At 41.4% G+C, this 24,267-nt stretch overlaps 1 protein-coding gene across 3 annotated transcripts in view; it reads right to left on the reverse strand.

Moving 5' to 3' along the window:
• Positions 1-24,267, reverse strand: part of PCSK5 (proprotein convertase subtilisin/kexin type 5) — a 466,860-nt gene that overhangs the window by 185,274 nt on the left and 257,319 nt on the right. For all 3 annotated transcript variants that reach the window (XM_030920278.1, XM_030920277.1, XM_030920279.1), the window contains exons 11-13: positions 15,240-15,357; positions 13,250-13,438; positions 1,284-1,420 (exon numbers count right to left, since the gene is read on the reverse strand). In XM_030920278.1, coding sequence (XP_030776138.1) covers positions 1,284-1,420; positions 13,250-13,438; positions 15,240-15,357 — 444 coding nt within the window. The remainder of the gene's footprint in view (positions 1-1,283; positions 1,421-13,249; positions 13,439-15,239; positions 15,358-24,267) is intronic.

A 24,267-nucleotide genomic window follows, 5' to 3' on the forward strand; every position in this document is an offset into this window, starting at 1 on the left:
CTGCCTTGTTGACAAACATTTGCTTTCTTGATAAAAACTTGGTAACCACTATATTCAGGCTGCATTCTGGCAGTGAGCTGGGCACAGATACTGTTTAACGAAACATTTATCCTGATTCATTGTGACCTGGCCACCATTCTGGCTTTGACCTGATTATGGGATCACTGTGGCAAACAAAGATCAACCTCATTATAGAACTAGGGAAGAGATAGCCAAAATGTACAGTCAACAATGGATCTCTCAGAATGAGTAACTTTCTCAGATTGGCAGGCAAAAGTCTGGCAAATGTGCCCTTTATCCCTGTGTTCTGCTGTGTGCCTCCTTTGCCCTGAGCAGCTAGCTGTATCTGAATGGTACACGCTCCTACAGTTACAGAATGTCTAGGTTATTTTATTCTGTAATCTGGAGAGGGCTAGAACTGGATGTCAGTCCTAAAACGTCCCCCAAGCCTAGTTCTTCTAAATAGGACTGGACAGAGCATGGAGAAGGAGGACTTTATCTGACGGCTGAAGATGTGTTCATGGATGGGTGGGAAGCTAGTTAGTTATCAAACAGCTCATTCACTGCTGAGCCACTCTGCAGGGCTCTGTAATGGGCAACACAGTCTCTCACCCCATGGTGCCTTGTACTTTCCCTTATTTTATATTATAAACAAGCTTTACAGGTTAGCATGAAGACGGGAATAGGCTGTGTGCAGAAACAGACTGCGCCTACCTGAAAAGACCTTTGCTAACATCATAATTTCTGTTTTACATGTCAAGAAGCATTTCTTTTTCCTTGGCTCTTGGGCTCATGCAGGGAAGAATGTCATCATCACTTTCTTTGGTGGTACCCAGATTAGCTGGCATGGGCTGAGCTCAATGTCTTGCCTAAACTGAAAAGTAAATTTAGGGAAAACTAAAAAGAAATAGATAACTAAGGAAGCCTGTCTCTTCTTGTGAAATTATGCAGTTGAACTCATTGCCAGTGGACAGGCTGGCTTGTTTACAGACAAAGGAAGTCTGGGAAACTGGTTAGAGATGTGGATCATGTATTCTGAAACATCAATCAAAAGCTGTCATGTTTTGTTCTATACTATATGTATTCTTTATTTCCTATCCTTAAATTATTACCTCTCAAATGGTAATCCTGAAAACTGAAAAACGTGCAGGTAATTCAAAGCACACATGAAATTAATCACTAGAAAAAAGATGCTAATATGTGAGTGTGAAACACTCTGGCCAAAATATACTCCATCATTTTCTTCTACACAGTAGACCAATGTATAGAGAGGGAGTTCTCACCTGGAGTCTTAAAGTTCCTTAGCTGAGAGGGAGTATCATAAACTTCAAGGACCCAGTCACCAGCAGCTCTTTCTCCCCAGCAATGAATGGTCATGAACTCCCAGTTTTTAAATCCTTCCATGGAGTGATCAAATAGCCTGAAAGAGAACCATAAAACATTGCTATGTGCAACATTTCAAATCCAGTGAGGGTCTAGTTAAGACCAAGATCAACACTGTTTTTTGTACCAATTAGCAAGTTCAGCTGGGCACTGGAGCTGGTCTGCATCCTGGATGTCACCAATTTGCAGATATATATATATGTACACACATACATATATATAAATCTCTGTTTTACCACAGAGAAACAGAACTGGGGCTGGCTATGTAACAGCAAATCTGGAAGGGAGAACCCACTGGGGATCAGGAAAACCAGGTTAAGACTCTACCTACAAGACTGACAATAGAGTACTGAAGACGTGGAGGAACTGGGGCTCTCTTATACTGCTGATGGGAGTGCAAAATGATACAAGGTTCTGGAAAACAGTTTGACAGTTCTTATAAAGTTACACGCACACTCACCATACAACTCAACAATCCCCTCCTACCTATTTAAACAAGATAAATGAAGACATATATTCACACGAAGAACTTCATATGAATGTTCGTAATTCCCCAAAACTGTAAACAACTCAAGTGTCCATTAACTGGTAAATGTGTAAATTGTGGTACAGTCGGCCCTCTGTATCTGTAGATTCTGCATCTGTGAATTCAATCACAGATTGAAAATGGATGACTGTATATCCATACCACAAACTACCCAGTAATAACTACTAATACATACCATGACATAAATGAATTTAAAAATATATTATGCTAAGTGAAAGAAGCCAGACACAAAAGACCACATACTGCATCATTCAATTTACACAATATTCTAGAAAAGGCAAAATTGTAAGTAAAGAAACAGATCGGTGGTTGCCAGGGGCTGGGGAAGAGTGAGGAAAAGAGTCATGGAGAATTTTTGAGGGTGATAGAATTGTTTTATATGTTGAAAGTAATGGCATGTGGCTATACAGCAACACAGATTTGTCAAAACTTACTGAATTATTCACATAAAAAACAGAATTTACACTGTAGGTAAATTATGCTTCAGTAAAAAGACTGCCCACTAATCTTATCCAGTTCAGGGAGTCATGCTTGAAATCCCAGCCTACATCCTGCTCTTTCAGCCCTTCCAGTGATTTCCAAAGCTTCAAATTTGTAGTTTAAAATCTCTTCCCGCTTGAAATAGCTAGAATTATTCTGTTTCCTGTAATGGAATCCTGAAAGATATAAAGTATGAAGGGAAAGAAAACAGATTCCCTTTCAAGAATAAAGAGACATTAATAATGTATAAAATTAACATATTAAGAAATAAGTGGGTGCGGTGGTTCATGCCTATAACCCTAGCACTTTGAGAGGCCGAGGTGGGCAGATCACCTGAGGTCAGGAGTTCCAGACCAGGCTGGCTAACATGGTAAAACCCCGCCTCAACTAAAAATACAAAAATTAGTCACGTGTGGTGGCACACCTGTAGTCCCAGCTACTCAGGGGGCTGAGGCAGGAGAATCCCTTGAACCTGGGAGGCAGAGGTTGCAGTGAGCCGGGATCACACCACTGCACTCCAGCCTGGGTGACAGAGTGAGACTCCGTCTCAAATAAACAGACAAACAAACAAACATATCACTGATGCAGGTCTATAACGTAGACTTGACTACCCAAATAAATATCCCAAAGATACAGAAGACATTTTCTGTAAAGATGAAACCTACATAGTAGAAAGTGGAAGATGGCGCAAGTCCTTTTTTTATAGTACTTTAAAAAATTATGTTCATCTATTATTTCCCTGAAAAAAATAAAAAAATAAAAATTATGTTCATGTATTATTTCACTGAAAAAAATAAAAAAATAAAAAAAATTTATGTTCCTCTATTATTTCACTGCAAGTGAGAGAGGCAAACAGAGAGGAAAAATATCTCTAAAATTTTCTTAGGGGCAATCATGTCCAGTTACTGGGAAATTTCTCTCCTTCAATGGGGACAAACGGTAACAAAGTTTACGGTAACTGAAGTTTGATGGCTATTCAAAACACACAAATCAACTGTCTTTGCTTTAATCTCATGTTTACCAGACAAATTGGTGGCTATAATTTGACCTTCTCTGTACCTCTTCCCGTTGAGAGAAAATGCGCCCTTCTAAACATAAAAGTAACTAGTTCAATTGTCTTATAACAATATATCAGAACTCTGATTTTTAAAAAATGTATTTTGTCAGTGTGTCTGAGGCTCTTTCTAAAATGCCAGCAGGATTCTAAAGCTAAAGGGTTCAGAAACACAATTTTGAACTGTGATAGGTAAATGACTAGCACTTTGCAATATTCCCTAGAAAAAAGCAATAAACAGGAAAATCACCTGCTATATGTTCCTGAACCCTTGAAAGACCGAAAAATGAAAATTATTAGGCAGCATTCTCAGGTGTCCCATGGTCAAAAAATTTGGGAAAGGCTGAATCAAAGATGGATAGAACTCTTTAATAGAGGACATCTCAGGTCTTTAGAATATGCAAATGTGTTTTGTCAATTTCCATAACGGGGTTAATTGGGAGGCAGTGATTTTCAAACTTTACCTGGACATGAAGCCTATTCTCTCTCTCTTTTTAGGACATCTGTATACGACCTATAACGGTTTCCTCTCAAAATAGAGGAATTCAATTCAGTGAGGAACCAGGTTGGATTTAGCAAGTTTGGCTCATAATGACAAGGATGAAGATGGTAGCTTTTTACATGAATATTTTCCCACTGGAATGGGTACTCAATAGAGAAAGGATGGTGCACTTTATGGAGATCCTACAATCCACTGAACGACCACAATCGGCTCATTTCACAAGTTTATGGCTTAAGACTAGACTTGGGTAAGAAGAAATGGCTGTGTCATTATATACTTAACTTACATCCATTGAATCCTTCACTAAAAACCCACAACATGTGTATGTTGGGCAAAAAGACAACAGAGATAGGGGAAGAGGAGCTTTTTCAAACTGCCCTTTCTAACAGAGAGATGTTGTTAAAGGGAATATGTTGATATAGAAATGGCTAGAGGCAGAAAAGCAGTTTAGAACCACTTCCTTCCTTAAGTTCCACAGCTCCAGCTTAAGCTCTAATTCGTTGAGGCCATGGTGCCATTTGAGGGCACTGAAGCAACAACTTGTCACATAATACCTCTCCAAGAGTGCTGAACTTAAAAGCAGTTCCCAAACAGTTTAGACAGAACATTTGGCTCATTGCCTCACATCCAAAAACTACAAAGGAGACTTGAAGCTGCCATCACATGAGGGGCAGTCTTGTTTCCACAACCTTAGCCAACTTTTAATCACCCATGGGTCAATGATTTGACTGCTGGATTAGCAGACCCTACGTTTCTTCCCTTCCACCCTTTCCTGTCCACCTTTGAAAGTCATTCCATTGCTACCAATCACTTTCAAATCACATCAGGAACAAAAATTAAATATAAACTGAGTGCCAAGAAGAAATATCCACAAATCAAAATTCAAATAAGTGTTTCAAAGCCCAAACATAAATGGGCTTTGTCTATGTGGCTAAGCAGTTTTCCACTCCCCTGGTCTCTTCACATTATTCAGAATTGGAATGTTCATTAATTTCATGTGAATATAAGAGTTGAGGAGAAGAATGAAAATACAGCCAAACACGACCATCACATTTTGGTGAAAGAGTTGATGGGGAGAAAAACAGGCATGGACGGATGTTGTCACCTAACTGGGCTTCACATTTCTAGTTTCATTCCGTCCTTTATAGGTACACATTGTTGTGTATTTTAACCTGGATTCAATACTTCAGTTACTTATTTTCTACCATTGTAACATTAAAGGAAACTGCATCTCTGCATATAACAAAAGGTAATATAGCTTGTAGATGTGCTTTGTTTGCAAAGAACATACTTGCTTAAGACAATCAAGTGTCAAACCATGGACACCTGCTACAGAGATTCCAATTGTGGGATCTTCTTTTATCAACTAAAAAGTTTAATGCCCAGTGTGAATGTCTGCACTGTGCCAACAGTGAAGAAGTCAGACACATGCCAACATTATTAGTGTGGGTAAAATGTCAATAAAGCAGAGCCAGTGTGCTGAAAGCCTAAGTAGATTAACTCCATGCCTTTATCCATTTCTCCTCTTGCAGTGCAATTCTGTCCTGTCAAAGTTGACTTCATAATCATGTGCTTGATGAAACGATATATGCATGTGATGGCACAAATTATGCATCCAGTTATTAAAATGGTGCCCCGGAGCCCTATCCTTGCAAGTGGTTTCCAAATAAATTACTTTGGACGGAGCCTGGTAGAAAAGAGGACCATCAAGTGTAGTATATCCTTTTGAGGAATTAACTCAGGAAATAACTTATATAATTACTGTAAGCTTTATTTCCTTTCCTCTTAAACAGTCTAGCCAATGTATTAAGGCTATAGCACTCTTTTATGATGTTATGGCAACTAAATAAGATGTTTTATAAATACAGCTATGTGTTATCAAATAATTATTTCTAAAATTGTAAATGGATCTTAGTTTCAGAATCATCCACTATTATTCAAACAATATTAATGTTCACTACAGAACTAGACATCAGGACAATATTCCTGGAAGTTTTCTCTTTTGTCTCTTTATTTATTGAGACAGAGTCTCGCTCTGTCACCTAGGCTGGAGTGCAGTGGTGCGATCTCGGCTCACTGCAACCTCTGCCTCTTGGGTTCAAGCGATTCTCCTGCCTCAGCCTCCTGAGAAGCTGGGATTACAGGTGCCTGCCACCACACCTGGCTAATTTTTTTTTTTTTTTTTTTTTTTTTTGTAATTTTAGTAGAGATGGGGTTTCACTGTGTTGGTCAGGCTGGTCTTGAACTCCTGACCTCATGATCCGCCCGCCTCGGCCTCCCAAAGTGCTGGGATTACAGGTGTGAGCCACCAGCGCCCGGCCTTGTTTTTTATTTTTTTAAAGTGCTTCATTACAATTTAAGGTAGAGCTCAAAGAACACATCTGGCTCCACTGTAGTTGAGTTTTTTGTTTTTTTTAGATGTTTGGTTTTTGTAAGTTTTAAATAATTTCTTCTGATACAGAGTATTTAAAACATACTATGTGCTTTTTCTCTCCTTCCTAATCTCAATTACTTCTTTAAGATTGAGAAGGAGAAAGAAACTGGCTAGAGGTCTGTAATACCCAAATGATAAGGTTTTTTTGTTTGTTTTCTGTTTTTCTTGGTAAAAAACCTTCCAATATGCAAACTATTATCAATTCATTCACCAACCCCAAAATGCATTCCTTCTTGTGGGTACATAAGTACTTAATCTTCCTCAAGATTTAATTCATTTTAGAATAGATGGCTTTTATTGAAGTATCTGTTTTATATTATAAGCCCCTTTGTAATTTCCTTGCACAGCATCCAGCAACATACTGCTCCCAAGTCTTTTGATGACACAAAAGTAATAAGAATGTGTATGAAAAAGCTGGATGATCTTTTAAATCCTTGCTATTTAAAGTGTGGTCTGTGGACAGGCAGCTTCAGTATCACCTGGGAGCTTATTAGAAATGCACATCCTTGGACCTCACCCCAGACTGATTAGAATTAGACTTTTTGGGAGAGGGGCCCAGTCAACTGGCCCGATAGAGTCATGTACCAGGTGCTTCAAGAAGCACTGTGTAAATAAGAGTTACCACTTATTAAGTGCTTACTATGCTAGGCACTGTGCTAAGTATGTAACTGTACGTGATCTTACTACATGTACTAACCAACTCTGTGAGGTATATACTATTACATCCATTTTATAAATGAGGAAATTAGGCTTTCTAAATTGAAATACAGGTATCAGTGAAGTCAAGAAAAACCCAGCTCTGTCTAACTCCAAAGGCTGTACCTTCTTTTGAATGAAGGAAGAAGGTTCACGTGGTTGGGTGTTACTGGAAAGTAAAACATTCACTGCAAAAGTGTAATTTTTACTGCAAGCCACAGATGCATTTATACACCATGATGCCTTACAAATGTCAATAGTCTGTCATTGAACATTTGGGTAGGGAAGTGACAGAAACGACTGAAGCATAAACACTACATTTTAAACATATTTAATTATAGGACCCTATAGGTTTTGCAGATTAGAAAGTATACCTTCTCTCTATTTAAGGACATAATTAGAAGCAGAGATATTCATCTGTAATCAAATTTAGAAAGGGAGGCAAAGTTTCAGCTTTCAGTCAGAGGCCAAAATTTGGAACAGAGGGCCAATACATCTAAGCTAAATCTAAAACTCAATGAGGGAGATTTAGGAAGAAAAAAAGACAGCTTTTCATAATTATAACAAATGCAGTTGAAGAAAGAATCTGCTGGGATAAGCTTTTGTTTGAAAAATTTTGACACAGGCAGACTGTGAATGTGTCATAGTATATAGGCTTATATCTAAAGTTGCTCTCACTAAAAACATTTTCAAAGGACCCAAGCCCACCTGGCTTCTCCCTACATACTCGACCTCCATGCTCTTTATAGAAGTAAATCACTTGCTGTGAATATTCAATTTGCCTTTTTGTTAGGCAGGGTATACAGGCCAAGGGGAGAACCGAGAGGGTGGGAGGGCAGGGGAAGAACAAAGGAAAGTCCATTCCAAGACTTCTCCATTGACCCACGGCGCCCACCCACTGAATGATCCACAGGGCTTGCCAGGGGAGCGTGCACGCCGGGCTAATGGGGCACAGAGCTCAAGCTGGACTGGAGTTCTGAATGCTGCTGAGTGCCTTCCAGTGCTTAGCACCTGCAGATGCTTGGGGAAACTGTTCCTCCTCCAACAGCTGTTCTCCACAGGAGTTCAGGCAAGTGCCCGTCAGCCAGGACAGGGAGCCACCGAGGGGCTCCAGACGGCCCATGCAGACTACATCAACGTGTTCAGCACTTCGCAGAAAACAGACTTTCAAGGAATTCCTGTGGTGAGGAGATCAACAATTTTGACGAAATTCCTCACTGAAATGTCTAGGTAAATGAGGACTTCTGGAAAGCCAACCATACACAGTGACCATAGTTTCAGGTCCCCGGACTAGGATGTATATTTTGTCAATATTGAAAAGGCCAGCATCATCCTCTGGACTCCCCCTCTCCGCTTCGTCCTCATTGTCTGGCCTCTGGTTTAAGGCCAGCATCATCCTCTGGACTCTCCCCCTCCGCTTCGTCCTCATTGTCTGGCCTCTGGTTTAAGGACAGCATCATCCTCTGGACTCTCCCCCTCCGCTTCGTCCTCATTGTCTGGCCTCTGGTTTAAGGCCAGCATCACCCTCTGGACTCTCCCCCTCCGCTTCGTCCTCATTGTCTGGCCTCTGGTTTAAGGCCAGCATCATCCTCTGGACTCTCCCCCTCCGCTTCGTCCTCATTGTCTGGCCTCTGGTTTAAGGCCAGCATCACCCTCTGGACTCTCCCCCTCCGCTTCGTCCTCATTGTCTGGCCTCTGGTTTAAGGCCAGCATCACCCTCTGGACTCTCCCCCTCCGCTTCGTCCTCATTGTCTGGCCTCTGGTTTAAGGACAGCATCATCCTCTGGACTCTCCCCCTCCGCTTCGTCCTCATTGTCTGGCCTCTGGTTTAAGGACAGCATCATCCTCTGGACTCCCCCCCTCCGCTTCGTCCTCATTGTCTGGCCTCTGGTTTAAGGACAGCATCATCCTCTGGACTCTCCCCCTCCGCTTCGTCCTCATTGTCTGGCCTCTGGTTTAAGGACAGCATCATCCTCTGGACTCTCCCCCTCCGCTTCGTCCTCATTGTCTGGCCTCTGGTTTAGGGACAGCATCATCCTCTGGACTCTCCCCCTCCGCTTCGTCCTCATTGTCTGGCCTCTGGTTTAAGGACAGCATCATCCTCTGGACTCTCCCCCTCCGCTTCGTCCTCATTGTCTGGCCTCTGGTTTCTCACTGCAAAGGAGAGGCGATGCCAAGTGGGCCTCCAGACTCTGGCTCCTTCTCCCAGGAGCCAGCGCGCAGTCTGCTGTGAGCAAGCCATGGAGCAGAGGAGCTGCTTCAAAGGCCTTGGGGAGTTTTCCACGTTGGCTGCCAGGCTAGTTAAGTGTGCAGGGTTGGAAATTCTAATTCTGGATGAAAAGAGTCACCCCCGCCCCCAGAGCGGTAGGACAGATAAAATGAGGAAAGTCTGCCACAAGAAGCCAACGTCTTCATCTCAAACCACCTCTGCTAGGGAAACATTGTTTTAAACTTTTTCAGAATTCCTATTTAAAAAAAAAAAAAAAAAAATCTTTGTTCTTTGCTTTACATGGTCCTCCTGAGAAATCTTGACTTCTCTGAAAAAAAGACAAGGATCTGGCAGGGGAAATATTTATTGCTCTTACCAATCATCTCTGGCAAATTCCTTCAAAACCTGACCTCTTCATTTTTTTCCCCCACCACGGAGATGGACTGCCTTGCACATCAACATGAAGGACACCAGGAGCAAAGTAGGCCTTTGCTTCACCTCCTCTCCACCCCTTTCTATGCCCCTGTTCCCAGCTCTCCATTCTGGGAATGTGCTTTGAAACGGGGCCAAGGTGAGAGGGTGTGAGGCCTCCTTGTCACTAGGTCAGAGACCGAGAGGTTTTGAGAAGTTTCCTCTAATGAAATGAAAGCTTCAGAGTACTCCAGATGGAAAGAGTGCCAAAAGAAACTGTCTTTCTTTAGCTGCCTCGGTAGGAGGGACGCTACCAGTGTCAAGCACAGCGGGAACGGGGGAGCCAGGCCTTGGAAGGTGGCCATTCATGGTTTTGGGACCGGGTGCAGCTGTTTCACATGGAAAGGGTCAGCGGCTCAGAGCAATAATTCTGTGGAGCTTGTAGACAAATGAATTCACAATATCCTTTACATATCTTGGCATCTCCAGTCCCCTCCAATCTCCAGGCTCTCTACCTCTCTTCGGTGGCTACTTATTTCAAGGACTGAGATGGAGGATAAACAAGAGCTGCACTTAAAGAAACTGCTTCAGACCAAGAAGACACATTCTGGGAGCAAACTTTATTCCCAGGTGGTGTGGATGAGGGACACTGAGGTACGCTATGGGAGCGCCGGTCACCGCGTGTCGGAAATGTCTGTTTCTTTTCTCCAACACAAGTCACGCAGCACTCTTGTGCTCAGCACTTTGCAAAGAGCAAAGCAGATGTCGGCTGTTGAAGAATGCATGTGAGCCTGAAGCCAGCAACACTGCAATCCACCAAATGCCTGTGATGGAATCCATAGCTCCTCTGCTCACAAGTTTCCTCACTGACGTCATTTCAGGGGAAGCCAAAAATAAATAGCGGAATATGCAGGAAGAGCCCGGACAGGCTGAAGTGGTTGAGTGTTTCAAGCAAACAGCAACAGTGGAGGGACTGTTTTTCTACAAGGGAGGGGTCTCGGGGGAACACGATCCACACATATGTGAAGCAAACCTTTGCACTTCACAGTGTTTCACCAGGATACGTTTTCAAGTTAAACCCAGATGAATAATGGTAAAGAAAAAAAAAGCAAGAAATAAAGGCCTTCCCTAGCTTCGGTAACAACAGCTGGAGAGACCTTCATTAATCACGTAATTGTGTATCTGAAGTTCTGCTTGCTGGAAAGAAACCTCAGGCAGGTAGCTGAAATTACCCTGCAGGCAACCCGCTGAGGCCTCTTTGTCTGCAGTGGGAGGAGGACATGAAGAAGTGCCCAGGGATCCTATGCTGACGAATCTTTATGTTCCTTGCACCTGCAGACACTTATTCTGGCAAAGCTGCACATCACATTTAAAGTACTAAACCCAGGTTTCCCATACACTAATGGAAGATGTTAGATTTGAAAGAACACAGCAAGTCTAAGATAGAAATAAAACATACATGAAGATTTCAGACTGTGGGCTGGGTGCAGTGGCTCATGCCTGTAATCCCAGTACTTTGGGAGGCTAAGGTGAGAGGATCACTTGAGATTGGGAGCTCAAGACCAGCCTGGCCAACATGGTGAAACCCCGTCTCTACTAAAAATACAAAAATTATCTTGGTGTGGTGGCGTATGCCTGTAATGGCTGTACATTTTACCTGCAGAAAATGGTTACAGGACTAGCTGCCCAAACCCTGCAAGGGCTACATTATCTGAGCCTGGCACTTAGAGATTACGGGAACCAGGATCAAAGGCAGAGGCCAAAGTTCTGATTAATTTATTATCACTAGTAACATTTTAACTAATGTTACTACTGGGGAGGCTCAGGCAGGAGAATCACTTGAACCTGGGAGGTGGAGGATGCAGTGAGCCGAGATTGTGCCAATACTGTACTCCAGCCTGGGTGACAGAGCAAGACTCCATCTCAAAAAAAAAAAAAGATTTCAGATTCTGTACTCCTAGTTGCTATAAGCCAGAAAAGTTATTGTTCTCTCCTTCTATCACTGTCCTATAGTAGATGAGGTTGGGGATTTTTAAAAGCAACTGGCAAGTTCAGTCTCACTGTTGGCTGTGCAGACTTTCATGGGCCTCTTGCCTCTCGACACCTCTGGCCTGTTGTTAGTGTTCTAACAAAGATCACCACTGCCATGGTCACCTGGTGTGTGGACAAGTGGCTATATCTACATAAAAGGTTGACTTTCATTTGAACTATATATGCCACTGATAAGAACGTTTTTGCTCCCATTAAATGTTCTTCTGGGAGAAAAAAAACATCAAAGAAACTTTAGGCTTTGGTTTGTCGTTTAGAACCACCATGAGAATGAGGATCACAAGAAAACCTGACATCTCCCCTCTTCGGTCCCACTTGCTGACAACTTTCTCCCACGTTCCCAATCACTCAAAAAGCCAAGGGAGCAAAAGAAAATGTGTGATAGAACATTCTGGCCATATTCTCTCAGCAGGATCTTGGCCTGTACAAAATACAGTTACTTACCTGCTGGGGAAGTGTTTTGGAGGAATCAGGGAGGAGAGGCTAACAAGAGAAACTGAATACCCTCTAGGGCAGTAAAGACTGAAGAGTCAGCTGGGCACGGTGGCTCACGCCTGTAATCCCAGCACTTTGGGAGACTGAGGCGGGTGGATCATGAGGTCAGGAGATTGAGACCATCCTGGCCAACACGGTGAAACCCCATCTCTACTAAAATACAAAAAACTAGCCAGGTGTGGCGGGGTGCAGCTGTAGTCACAGCTATTCAGGAGGCTGAGCCAGGGGAATTGCTTGAATCCGGGAGGTGGTGATCCCAGTGAGCCAAGATTGCACCACTGCACTCCAGCCTGGAGACAGAGTGAGACTCCGTCTCAAAAAAACAAAAAACAAAAAACAAAAGACTGAAGAGTCAACCTTAAAAACAGGGGTCAGCAAACCATAATCCTCAGGGCAGATCTGGCCTGCTGCCTGTCTGTAAGTAAAGTTTGATTGGCATACAGGCATGCCTATTCATTTATATTGTCTAGGTGGCTTCTGTACTCGAATGGCAGAGTAGAGTAGTTGGGAATAAAGACCTGGCTTACACAGCTCAGTGCACATTTACTGCCTGGCTCTGTGCAGAAAAAATTTGTTAACACCTGCTTTAAAAAATGAGAATTTCCTTTAACTTTTGAAAGTAAGTGCTTGGGCAAGAGAATTCAGTTAATCTGTAATGAATGGCAGCAGATACTTAATGGTGGGGGAGGGGATCTCAGAGGCCTTACGAGTTAGTGTTCTGCAATTCTTTTGTAGGATAAAGAACAAGTGGCCTTCAATTTTTCTCCTGCATCCTTTTCTTAGCCAACTATTAAATGCCCCACTTTTCCATGCCTACAGATTATAGGCAGCTTCACACTCTCTACTTACGATCAGTGAGATCCTGACATCTAAGCGCCCCCTCTGCTGGTTCCCAGGGTAGATGAAAGCAGCAGCAGTTCCCTTCTCCTTAAGGAATAGCTGAGTGTCACTGTGACTACTACACTGGTGGGCAGAGACCACTGCTGTACCTGTTGGCCAAAAGCTGAGACCTAGTTCCCGAGGGCGAGGTCAGGTAGATGGCCAGGTCTCCTCTCCTGGGGTGGGTGATGGTGATGCGCACAACAACATGCTCCAGGTAGTTGACATGGCGGTTGGGGTTATCCGAGCAGCCCGAAGCTTTGTAGATGGAGCGCACTGCACTGTTAGGGCGGATTGTTCTGTAACAGAGAGAGAGGGAGTTTGAGCAAATGACACCATAGAGCTCAGGTGAGTGAACTTGGAGGCATGGAATAAACTTACAATGTAAGATAAGCAGCTGATAGCTGGATACTAAACAACAGTGCTATCACCAAAATAACTGGGTCACTGCAAGGATTACCAGTTAGTGGGAAAGATGCAAGGGAGAGGTGAAAAGGGAACAAGGTTCTTCCATCTTCATGAAGGTAATAGATCTCAAACTTGAGTGTGCATTGATATCACCTTGTTAAAACACAGACTGCTGGCCCCAGAGTGTATGACTGAGTAGGTCTGGGATGGATCTCAAGAATTTGCATTTCTAACAAGTTCCCAGGTGATAGGGATACACTGTGAGAACCACTGTACTGTGGTACAGTGGAGGCTTGGGGATTAGCATACCGGGGGTTCACATCCCTCGCTCTGTAACCCGCCAGCACATTCTTCCCTCTTGCCTACAGGTTCCCGTCTTCCTCTCTAGCTTCTTCCTGTGCCACAGTTCCCCTTGAACACTGGGCTGCAGCCACAATGGCATCAGGTTCAACCTCTGGGTAATTCAAGTTTCCCACGTTGGGGACTTTGCACGCACTACTCTGCTTGAAGTACTTTCTTCGTTGTTGTTGACGTCCCTATGGCTAACTCTTCTTCCTTCAAGGTCAAAGCTTAAATTTCCCCTCCCTGAGACCTTCATCGAGCCACCGGTGAAAATACGTCCCCCATCTCTTATTTTTTACATTGTTAAAATTTCCAACATTCATTTATTACAATTTGTAATTATTTACTTGTTATATTTTTGGTGTGAGGCCTCCATTAGACTGTGACCTCCACAAGGGTAGGAAGTATTACTTATTCTCCTTTTTATTCCTAATATTTTGCTCAGCGCTTAATTTTCAGTAAGTGGGAGAAAAATAGTTACTTACTGAATGAGTTTGTGAATGAATAAACACATAATTCCTTTGATCCCATTTCCTCATTTTTCAAAAGAGAATAACACCCAAGTTGTTACACAGCTTTAACATGAAAACATACATGAAGTTTCTAGCCCTTGGCGTGGCCCATAGTAAGTGCTCAACAAACACTGGTTAACTTTCCACCCTTTTGTTTTTTCTCTCTCATTCTTTGCCACAAGAGTAGAATGAAAATAAACTCAAACAACTTTAGTTGATTTACCTCTGCTTCCTAACACATTTTCTCAAGAATGACAATGTCTCTAGTTTCAACATTAGCCAAGGTTCAAAACTACTTTTCAGAGAGAAAAGTCTCTGAACAGAAAGCCAAGAGCAAAACACTAATAAGCCTACTAAGATAGAATCCTGTTGGCAAACCTTGTCAGCACAGCCTCCAAGTCTATGCCACTAAAACTGGGGAATAGGCCCTGAAAGCTGTGAGTAAACTGCAATCTCATTGACTGTACATTTTGCATCACTCTTTGGATAACTACGCGGTATAGAGTTGTTACAGTTTTTAAAAGTACACTGACTTCTGGAGAACACTTGCACCATCAAATAGAAATACTGACAGTAGAAAACCTTCAATAGCCCAGAGGTAAGCATATCACCCAATCCCTTTTTAAAAGATGCTTTTCTTTGAAGGATTCTTGGGCTATACTAGTATCAATTTAATAGCTCAAAATCCTAGTCATTCTATTACCATTTCATAGTCACATGAGAGAGAAACTACAGAGAGCTTTTAGCTTCTGTGTGCAACAAGGGGCTGTCTTGAGCAATTTACTGGCTTGCTCTATTTTGGGGCATTGTCATGCTGTTTGCCAGCAGCAAGCATTACTTGATTTGTCGGTCTGTGCTCTCCACACACACGTGCTGCCGGGGAACGGTGGTCCACTTCTCTGCCTCCATCACCATGGCTTCTGCATCCATCAGTCCAAATCCATAAAGATGGCTCACTGTGGAAAGCAAGAGACTGGTTAGCTTCACTAAGCTACATATGTCGAATTATAAAGTCACTCAGTGGAGATCCCAGATACACCCCTGTGGGATCCTAGCTAACTTTCCGGCAATGATTTGAGAAATACATCCAGCAAAACCAATACATAATCATGTCAAGAAAATAAGACATATGTACAGTTTTCATTGATTATCTATCACTACCAGTAATATACCTATCATTTATGAATTGTTACTCCATGCCAGGCACTAGTTCACAGTTTTACATTTAGTCCTCCCAACAATCTTCAGAGGTTAGTGCCATTATTATTATCATCATTCATTAATGAGAAAACTGAAGAACAGAGAAATACTTGGCCAAGATTGACTAGCAAGTCACTGGTTGAACCAGATTCTAATGCACATAGTTTTTCTCCAGGGCCCCCCTGTTTAATCACTTGCATTTAAGTGATGACATCACTGTTTTCATAAGATAAAATAATTAATAGGTTTAACGAGAAGTAACAATGTATATGACTTCTCATAGTGCAAGAAGAACTTACATACAAGAGATACCAATGTTCTGACATGTCTAGTAATTAAGTTGACTACCTTAGAAGACATAAATTATTACCTTTCTTCTAGCATATACAAAATTTATCAAACTTGATCCATGAAATATTTGGAGGCCTCTAGACTTTCATGCCAGCTTCGGGTCTTTGGATCTTTTGGTTCTCAGTTAGCACACCTATTGATCTAAAGCTGAATTTGACATAACTGTCTCAGAAACTTCAATTAGATATAGGAATACTTAGTTGATACAATAATATATACACGTGCAGCAGATCTTTCTAAAAATACTTTAAAATTCCAGTTGGCACTTAAAATCTCCACTTCTTATTGAGCTGTCTCTTATAACTTTATATTCAACACTATGTCCTATTTCCAGTTTTTGTCTAAAACATTTTTTATTATCACATGAATGACTTTATGCAAACATTTATATAGCTGCCCATGCTTACGGATTACTTAAACACATTAGCTTGATTGTCAAGGTGTGCTCAGATGTAGTTCCATTCTACCTGCAAAACAACCTCATCACCAAACCTTTTGCTTTAGGAAGGCCACTCTTAGAGACCCCAGTCAGAAGCTACTCTTTCTGCCCCTCTGCCTTTGTCCAGGTTGAGCACTTGGCCTGACAACCCCTCTTTCTTTCTCTCTGCAGAGTTAAGCCCTACTCTTATAAGTTCCTGAAGGCCTGGCTAGTCTATCTTTTCCTTCTTGAAGTACTCTCTGACCAATGAAATAGTCAAAAGACATTACTGAAATCCGACTGTCTGTGACGAGTGGCCTTTTCTCCTTTCTATTCTGGTAACTAATTAATTTGTCAGTCCATCTGCCCTTCTGCCCATCCATCCATCCATCTATCCCTCCCTCCATCCATCCATCCATCCATCCATCCATCCATCCATCCATCCATCATCTATCCATCCATCCATCCATCCATCCATCCATCCATCCATCCATCCATCATCTATCCCTCCATCTATCCATCCATCATCTATCCCTCCATCCACCCATCCATCCCTCCATCCCTCCATCCATCCATCCATCCATCCATCATCTATCCCTCCATCCATCCATCCATCCATCATCTATCCCTCCATCCATTCATCCATCCCTCCATCCATCCATCCCTCCATCCCTCCCTCCATCCATCCATCCATCCATCCATCCATCCATCCATCATCTATCCCTCCCTCCATCCATCCATCATCTATCCCTCCATCCATCCATCCATCCATCCATCCATCCATCCATCATCTATCTCTCCCTCCCTCCATCCATCCATCCATCCATCCATCCATCCATCCATCCATCCATCATCTATCCCTCCATCCATCCATCATTTCTTGAATGCCTTTGATGTGCCACACACTGTTATCAGGCACTGCACTTTTTATCTGTGCCATCAATTGCATTGCCAATGAACTCTCTCCGTCAGCATATGTCTTTTTACTCCAGCTGCATTATAAACCGCTTGATGACAGCCACTGGGTCTTGTTTCTTTATATGTTCTGTGTTAACAGAACTTGATGCACATAGAGGACAAATAAATTATAGTATATAAAAAAGGAACATTGTGCTAGGATGAAAAAATACTGACTTATTCATGCGATTTGCTAATCACATAATTGTCAGCAAACAAGAAAAAATAATACACATTTTCTTTGTTTTGGGATGTTATGATCTATGTTATCTACATTATTAAGTTCATGAAGCTCCATGTGAGAAAATCTGTGTAAAGAACCATATGAATGTAAGGTCACCTTACTTTAATAACAGGTACTTAGCCAGATAGGACATATGAAATAAAAAAAGTAAACCTACTTTGTTATGGCACAGATATAGGTAGGAGTTTTACAAATGTACTTCTGTAATTTTTATTATTTTTCTTAAATTAAAAAGTAAGCATATTCACTGTAAAGCATCTTATCCAGAAAAGAGTAAACAAAATGAAAGTTATCAAAAACCTTATCACAAGTTGATAACTTTTATGAAAAATTCTGAATATTTAGTTTTAGTTCCATAACATCATAAGGGTTCATTAAAAAGGGACAGAGGTACTCACATGATACAAAAGAAATGTCAAATTTGGGCTTAAGGAACTAAACTGTGGCGATCATGAGAATCATTATATTCTTACTCATCATTTACCCATAGCCTACACCAGGTCATCATGGACAGTCGATGGGATGTTTCCCCCACCCCGGGGAAACTGAAATTGAAATTGAAATGGAAAGATGTTATGTCAGGAGTTCTACCTCCGATCGTCCTTAAATATCCCCCATGCTAGGGTCAAGTGGTTTTAAACTAGCACAACTCATCATTTTATTTCAGTTTAGGGAAATAAGATGAAAGATTTAGTTGCATATTGGGGGTGTGGAGAAGGGAGGTGGGGACTTGGAGAGGGCAAGGGCTTTGAGCTGTCACTGCAATACCAAGTACGTGCCCCACCTGAGCACCCACGCTTGCACTCAGCTGCACTGGCTCCTATTTCCACCTCCCCTCCTCCATAACTGTCCACCTAACAACCATGAGGACATAAATTAACGTGAACAATCAGATACAGCAAACACTTCATGCCTGTTAAACAACCACTTGAGTTAAGTAGAAACGCACCTTGAGACTTTATGAAGGCCATAAATTTGTTTCCTTTTCCAATTCAATTTCTACCCTCCAGAGACAATGTCTGTTCATGAAACACTCAAACTAGATGCTTAGAAAAGAGGCTGACTAGCTACAGTTAAACTGCAGACTGGTCAATGAAAAAAAAACTTCATACTAATACAATATTAATAAACAAGAAAACTGGTTGCTGAGTAGATCAATGAAGGTCAATATGTCAATAAGGGAAATTGCACAATAAATAAATAAATTGGGCAGATGAACTCCCTCAAAATCTGGTGTCAATAGGGGAAAGAGCCATTAAGTAGTTTGGAAGCACTGACAATTTTTTACATAAAATTTTCATACTCAAAATGACCTATAAAGAGAGAAACATTGACTTTTTGGGTGACCATTTGAGTCAAGTCTGTCTTGCTCATCTACTGTTATCCTGAGGGGCTCCCAAGGGTTCAGAGTATGAGTCTCTCCAGGGGCTGTGAAATGCCTGGCTTGGAGCAGGGCTTTCATCAATATTTGTGAAATGAATGAATGGTACCGAGAAGAGAAATGTTATTTAATTCACCAAGTGTCATAAAGTGTTTACTAGGGAATTGTAAGGGGAAATTAAGAGACCTGTTCTTTTTATTACTGATTTCTGTAAAGTCACCCTTAACATTTGAAATTTATTCAAGTACAGAGCCAATATTCACATTTTACAATGTACAATTATAGCAAATATACTGTACAAACGGTTGGTTCTGATACAGCCATTCCATAACGAAAGTAATCTTACTTATGCACATTTCTCATGCCCAGTTCAGAGCAAAAGCTGAGCCTGAATATAATTTTATGATGATCAAGAGGAAGCCTCTTTGTGCAAGCACTGTGTAAAATGCAAAATTGCATGAAATCAGAGCACTATTAACATTGGTGTGAACAGGAATCCCGACCAGTTCAAATAGAATTTTTCATTCCTAAGAGTGGGGGCAGAAACATTCAATTCAGTTTTAACCTTAGTTAAAATTCAAAAATCAAATATTAAAAACATATTGAGGGAACAAAGTACATATATGGAATAATTAAAGATATTGAAGCAAAGTTACTGGAGTACATTTCGGAAAATAAATTTGTTTTTTAGTGGAGTGAGGCAGGACAAGCTCTGTTTCAATAAAGGAAGTTTGTAAAACTTGCCTACCGTCATATCTGTTCCTTTAGAGTTCAGGGCTGTTTACATTTTGATAGGTATAAGGTATCAACTGAGGTCTCACAAATAGCCTTATTTATGCACGTAAGCTCGGGAAAGCCGTTTCATCTTGCACCAGAAGTACAGCTAGTTTTTATTCAAAAGTATCCAAAGGCTTCCCTGCTTGGAATAGTCAGATGGACAAGAGAACACAGGAAAATAGTTAATATTCTCTGGCAGGTATATTCTTATTTTCTGATGAGACCAGAAGTGCTGAGAGAAGATAATCGTTAGGCACACAAGTAGGTAATTGCGTAGTTTGAAAGCAGATTCAGTTAATACACACAACAGCTTTAGCTCGGAGGCCTAAAAGACTCTATTCTAAAGATAAGCTAGAAAGCTCAGCAGGGGGAAAAAAAAAATAGAAGTTTCTGGGCACAAGAAGCTGTAACCAGGAAAAATGAGGTATATGTTCGTCTCTTTTAGTGGATGGTCCTTACTGGAGCCAGCTATTTAACAGTTTTACAACATTACACTGAATGGATAGTTCATGATGACACTAACGAGATTATTAGTAAATCACTCTACAAGGAATTGACTGGTTGCAAACAGTTTGAGCTTCCTAAAGTGAAAGAGGACCTTTCTGCTAAAACACAGTGTTATGCAGCGTCCCACAAACAAATACATAAAATAGGGCAAACAAATAAATTAAGGCAAACAAGCAGCACCAAAAACTCTCTCCAAGGAGCCTAGTAGAAGCTTTAAATTTGGCCTATACGTGAAAAAATGCAACTTAGTAACAACTGTTCATTACTGAGTATTTAATGTAAAAGCATAGCTAAAATCCCTCCCTATTCCTTGTGACCAGGGAGAGAGAGTAAATGTCCACATTTGCTCAGGGCTGTCTGATGTTAGCATTGAAATGCTTGAGCCCTGGGAATTCCCTCATTCCTGGGCAAACCAGGAGACTGGTCACCGTACATGCAACTCAAATCGGAATGTGACAGTACTATGGAGAGAGAGTACTCTCCCAACTGTTAACATCAATAATCTAGTTCCTAGAGGGCAGTCAGGCATCCTGCACCTATATTTCTATTTGTTCAGATGCACATAACCGTCAAAACACGAAACATGGACGATAAATTAGATTCAATTATTTGATTATTCGAAAGCATCTGTTTCAATATACTTCACCAATATAAAAATTGATCCAACTAATTATTATATCACTCAGGTTGCAAAGCACGTACTCTGTATTCAACACCATACTCAACAGTGAGATCCAAATGCAATAGAAAATAATTTGTGTTCTCACTCAAGTAGGAGGTGAGACAAGAATAACTTTATAATTTGAGAAACAAAAGCACCAAACGGTATAATTGCTGTAAGTATAAAAGGACATCCAAAGAGTAAGAAATCAGTCAAATACAAGGGATAGGAAGAAACTCATGGAACCATGTGTACAGTAGGTACTCAACCCATGTGAACCCAAATCTGCAGTAACCTAAGGTAACCTGAGGGGAAAGTGATCCGTATTTGGATTGTGCTTTCATGCATGTGTAGGATTTAGTTAGGTGGAGACGAAGGTAGTACATCGCAGGGGCCAAGACTGAGCATCCTAGTTAGATAATTAAGTCTTTGTGTGGTTCATTGAGGCACCAAGGAAACCAGCATTCCTACAGTCGGGTGAATGGCCAGCAGGGGAAGGGGAGAGTAAGTATGCAGGGAATAGAGGGTGAGACCAGACTGCAGGAGAACTCAAAGACAACCACGATTGCTGGGTGTCAGCTGCCATCAATCAAGTTGTTGCTATTCTCATCTACCTATAAGTAAACCACCAGAATAAAAGGTAGTTACCCAAATTCCTGTCTTGAGGAGGGCTGCTTGATCTGTGGGCTGGGTAGAAATTCCGAACCAGAGATCAAAGAGCTGCCTGCAGCTGTTGCAGTCCTAGCACCTTGGGATTCTTTGATCCTCAATGTGCTGAACCACCTGCTCTGAAATAACTGCTCCCACCATGTACCCTGTGCCTCCCTCACCTACTAATCAAACCAGGCCAAATGTGCAGGACAGGAGGAGAGCATGCAACTGAGAGAACCTTGGGACACTTTCCCAAGTTGCCACATCCCACATGCATAATGTAAACACTTAGGTAATGTTTTTTTTTTTTTTTTTTTTAATGTAAAAAGAAACAGCGAAATATGAAAACAAAATGAAGCTTCCTAAGGAAGAAAGAAAAAGTGGGAAGTGATACTTTTCAGTCTCCTGTCGGCAGTTTCACACCTAAATATCTGACAGTGGAAAGCCAGAATGCTCCCAGAAACACCTACTTCTTCCTCTGTCTTATTCCCTTCCTCCGCTCTCTCTTCTTCATGTACTCTTATATTTCAGTGCAAAAGGAGCATGAGCTTCTTAGAGATTCAGAACTATAGTTGCAATGCAAAAGGAGCATGAGCTTCTTAGAGATTCAGAACTATAGTTGCAATGCTTTCTTCTGCTTCTCACTGCAAAAATGCAGACTCCCTTGGGGTAGTAAAATGGAGCAGCTGGCACCTGTGTTCTGCTGCCTGGTATTTATTTATTATTTATTTATTTAGAGATGGAGTTTCACTCCTGTTGCCCGGGCTGGAGTGTAATGGTATGATCTCAGCTCACTGCAACCTCTGCCTCCCAGGTTCAAGCGATTCTCCTGCCTCAGCCTCCCAAGTAGCTGGGATTACAGGCATGCGCCACCATGCCTGGCTAATTTTGTATTTTCAATAGAGACAGGCTTTCACCATGTTGGCCAGGCTGGTCTCGAACTCCCGACCTCAGGTGATCCGCCCATCTTGGCCTCCCAAACTTTTGGGATTACAGGTGTGAGCCACTGCGCCCGGCTGCCTGGTTTGTTTTTTATTTTTCCCTTGCTCTTCCTAAAATCTCAGGCTCTCATAACAACTCCAGCCAGATCCAAACATGCCAGCCGTCACCACCACTGAGAACTTGCACATGGAAAGTTTCCAGATACTATCTCCTGGGCCTGCACTTCAAAGCTACTCTTGGGGATGGGTTTGGTCGGCAGCTGTACATAGTCAGACAGGCTCTTTAGTACAGACTAGGAAAATACTGCGGAGCTCCTCTTCTCCATGTACGATGTACTTCATTATACACATACAGGAATATAATGTTTATATATATACACACACAATTTATTATATTCTATATGAACATATAGAAACATATTTATTACTATTTGTTTCATTTGCAGAGTTAAAACAAGAAGGAGATATGTCTGCTTTCTGTCAAGGGCCTCTTTCCATTTTAAGAAAAGAAAAAAGTGTCAAATTATTTTCTTATTTTCTTCTGACCAGTCTTCATTTATTTGCTCCCAGCATGGTTACAATAGGCAAGTAATTTGCTTAAGGTAATTAATGGGTATTTCTTGAACAGGAGTAGGAAAACTATTATACCAGCTTGGGGAGACCCAGCCATGTAACCCACAGCATATCCAGATCCCATTTTTGCTTGTTTTTAGGAATGACTCTCTGGACAAAGATGAGAACAAGATAAAAAATGTGCCACAAGGGCCTTTGGGTAAAGGCTAGTTGAAGATTAGATTGACCATATGTCAGTTCCCCAGCCTAGATCTTCTTGATGTAAAACTTGAGCAAACAATGAATGAAATGGGAGTTTGGTTAGCCAGCAGCCAAAATTCCTGTTTGTGGATTATTTACATATTACGTTTAGATAATTCTTTATTTAATTTTCCTTTAGTTTTGCTTTGCTTTTCCCTTAAGTTCTCGTAAGATAAAGGAATAGAAAATTTAGTTGACATTTATATCAAGTGAGTGCCTGTTTACTCAGTGGTTAACAGTAATTACAAAGATTTGGTTATTTCATCCAGCCACACATCCATCAGCTTACCTCACAAGGAGCCTTCTTCACCCACTGTTGGAGGTGATGATGGCAAAGAACAAAGAAAAATTATTCCTTGTCACTGAGAATGTCACCATTTCACTGAGAAGAAAGCTACCACATATCCTACTCAGTTTCTGCCATTATGTTAGGCTTCTCAGGAGCATTTCCTTTTATTTTCATGAAACTCAAATAATTTTTAAGCTTAATGGATATCAGTAGGGAAATTTCTGTAAAATTTATGAAAAGTAAGCCATTACTGAGAACTGGATGTTCTTTTAGAAGAAATAAGACTTGAGATGGCCCTTAAATCCTTCAGTAAGATTTGGGTTCATGGAGAAAAGGTAACGAGACCAGGATACCTGGAATGGCATTTTCAAGGAAGCTCTGTGGTCCTGGAATGCATGGCTCGATTTACTCTGGAGGCAATGAGTGCCAACGATCAAGGAAATGACATAATTGAATTGATATTCTGGAAAGATTAATCTGGGATTTGTTATACGGGATATCAGGGGAAGAAGGACTGAGGCAGGGAACCTATTGCAATGGTGCAGGCTTGTGAGATTATAAACCAGGTTATGGGAATGGTGAATGAAATGAGAGATCAGGTAATGAAGAAGCAATGGAGTTTTGCAATTAAAACTGGAGGTGACCAAGGAGTCAAGAACAGCATGATGGCCAGAAG

Source organism: Rhinopithecus roxellana, chromosome 16, assembly GCF_007565055.1.
Source record: "Rhinopithecus roxellana isolate Shanxi Qingling chromosome 16, ASM756505v1, whole genome shotgun sequence".
Classification (NCBI taxonomy): domain Eukaryota; kingdom Metazoa; phylum Chordata; class Mammalia; order Primates; family Cercopithecidae; genus Rhinopithecus; species Rhinopithecus roxellana.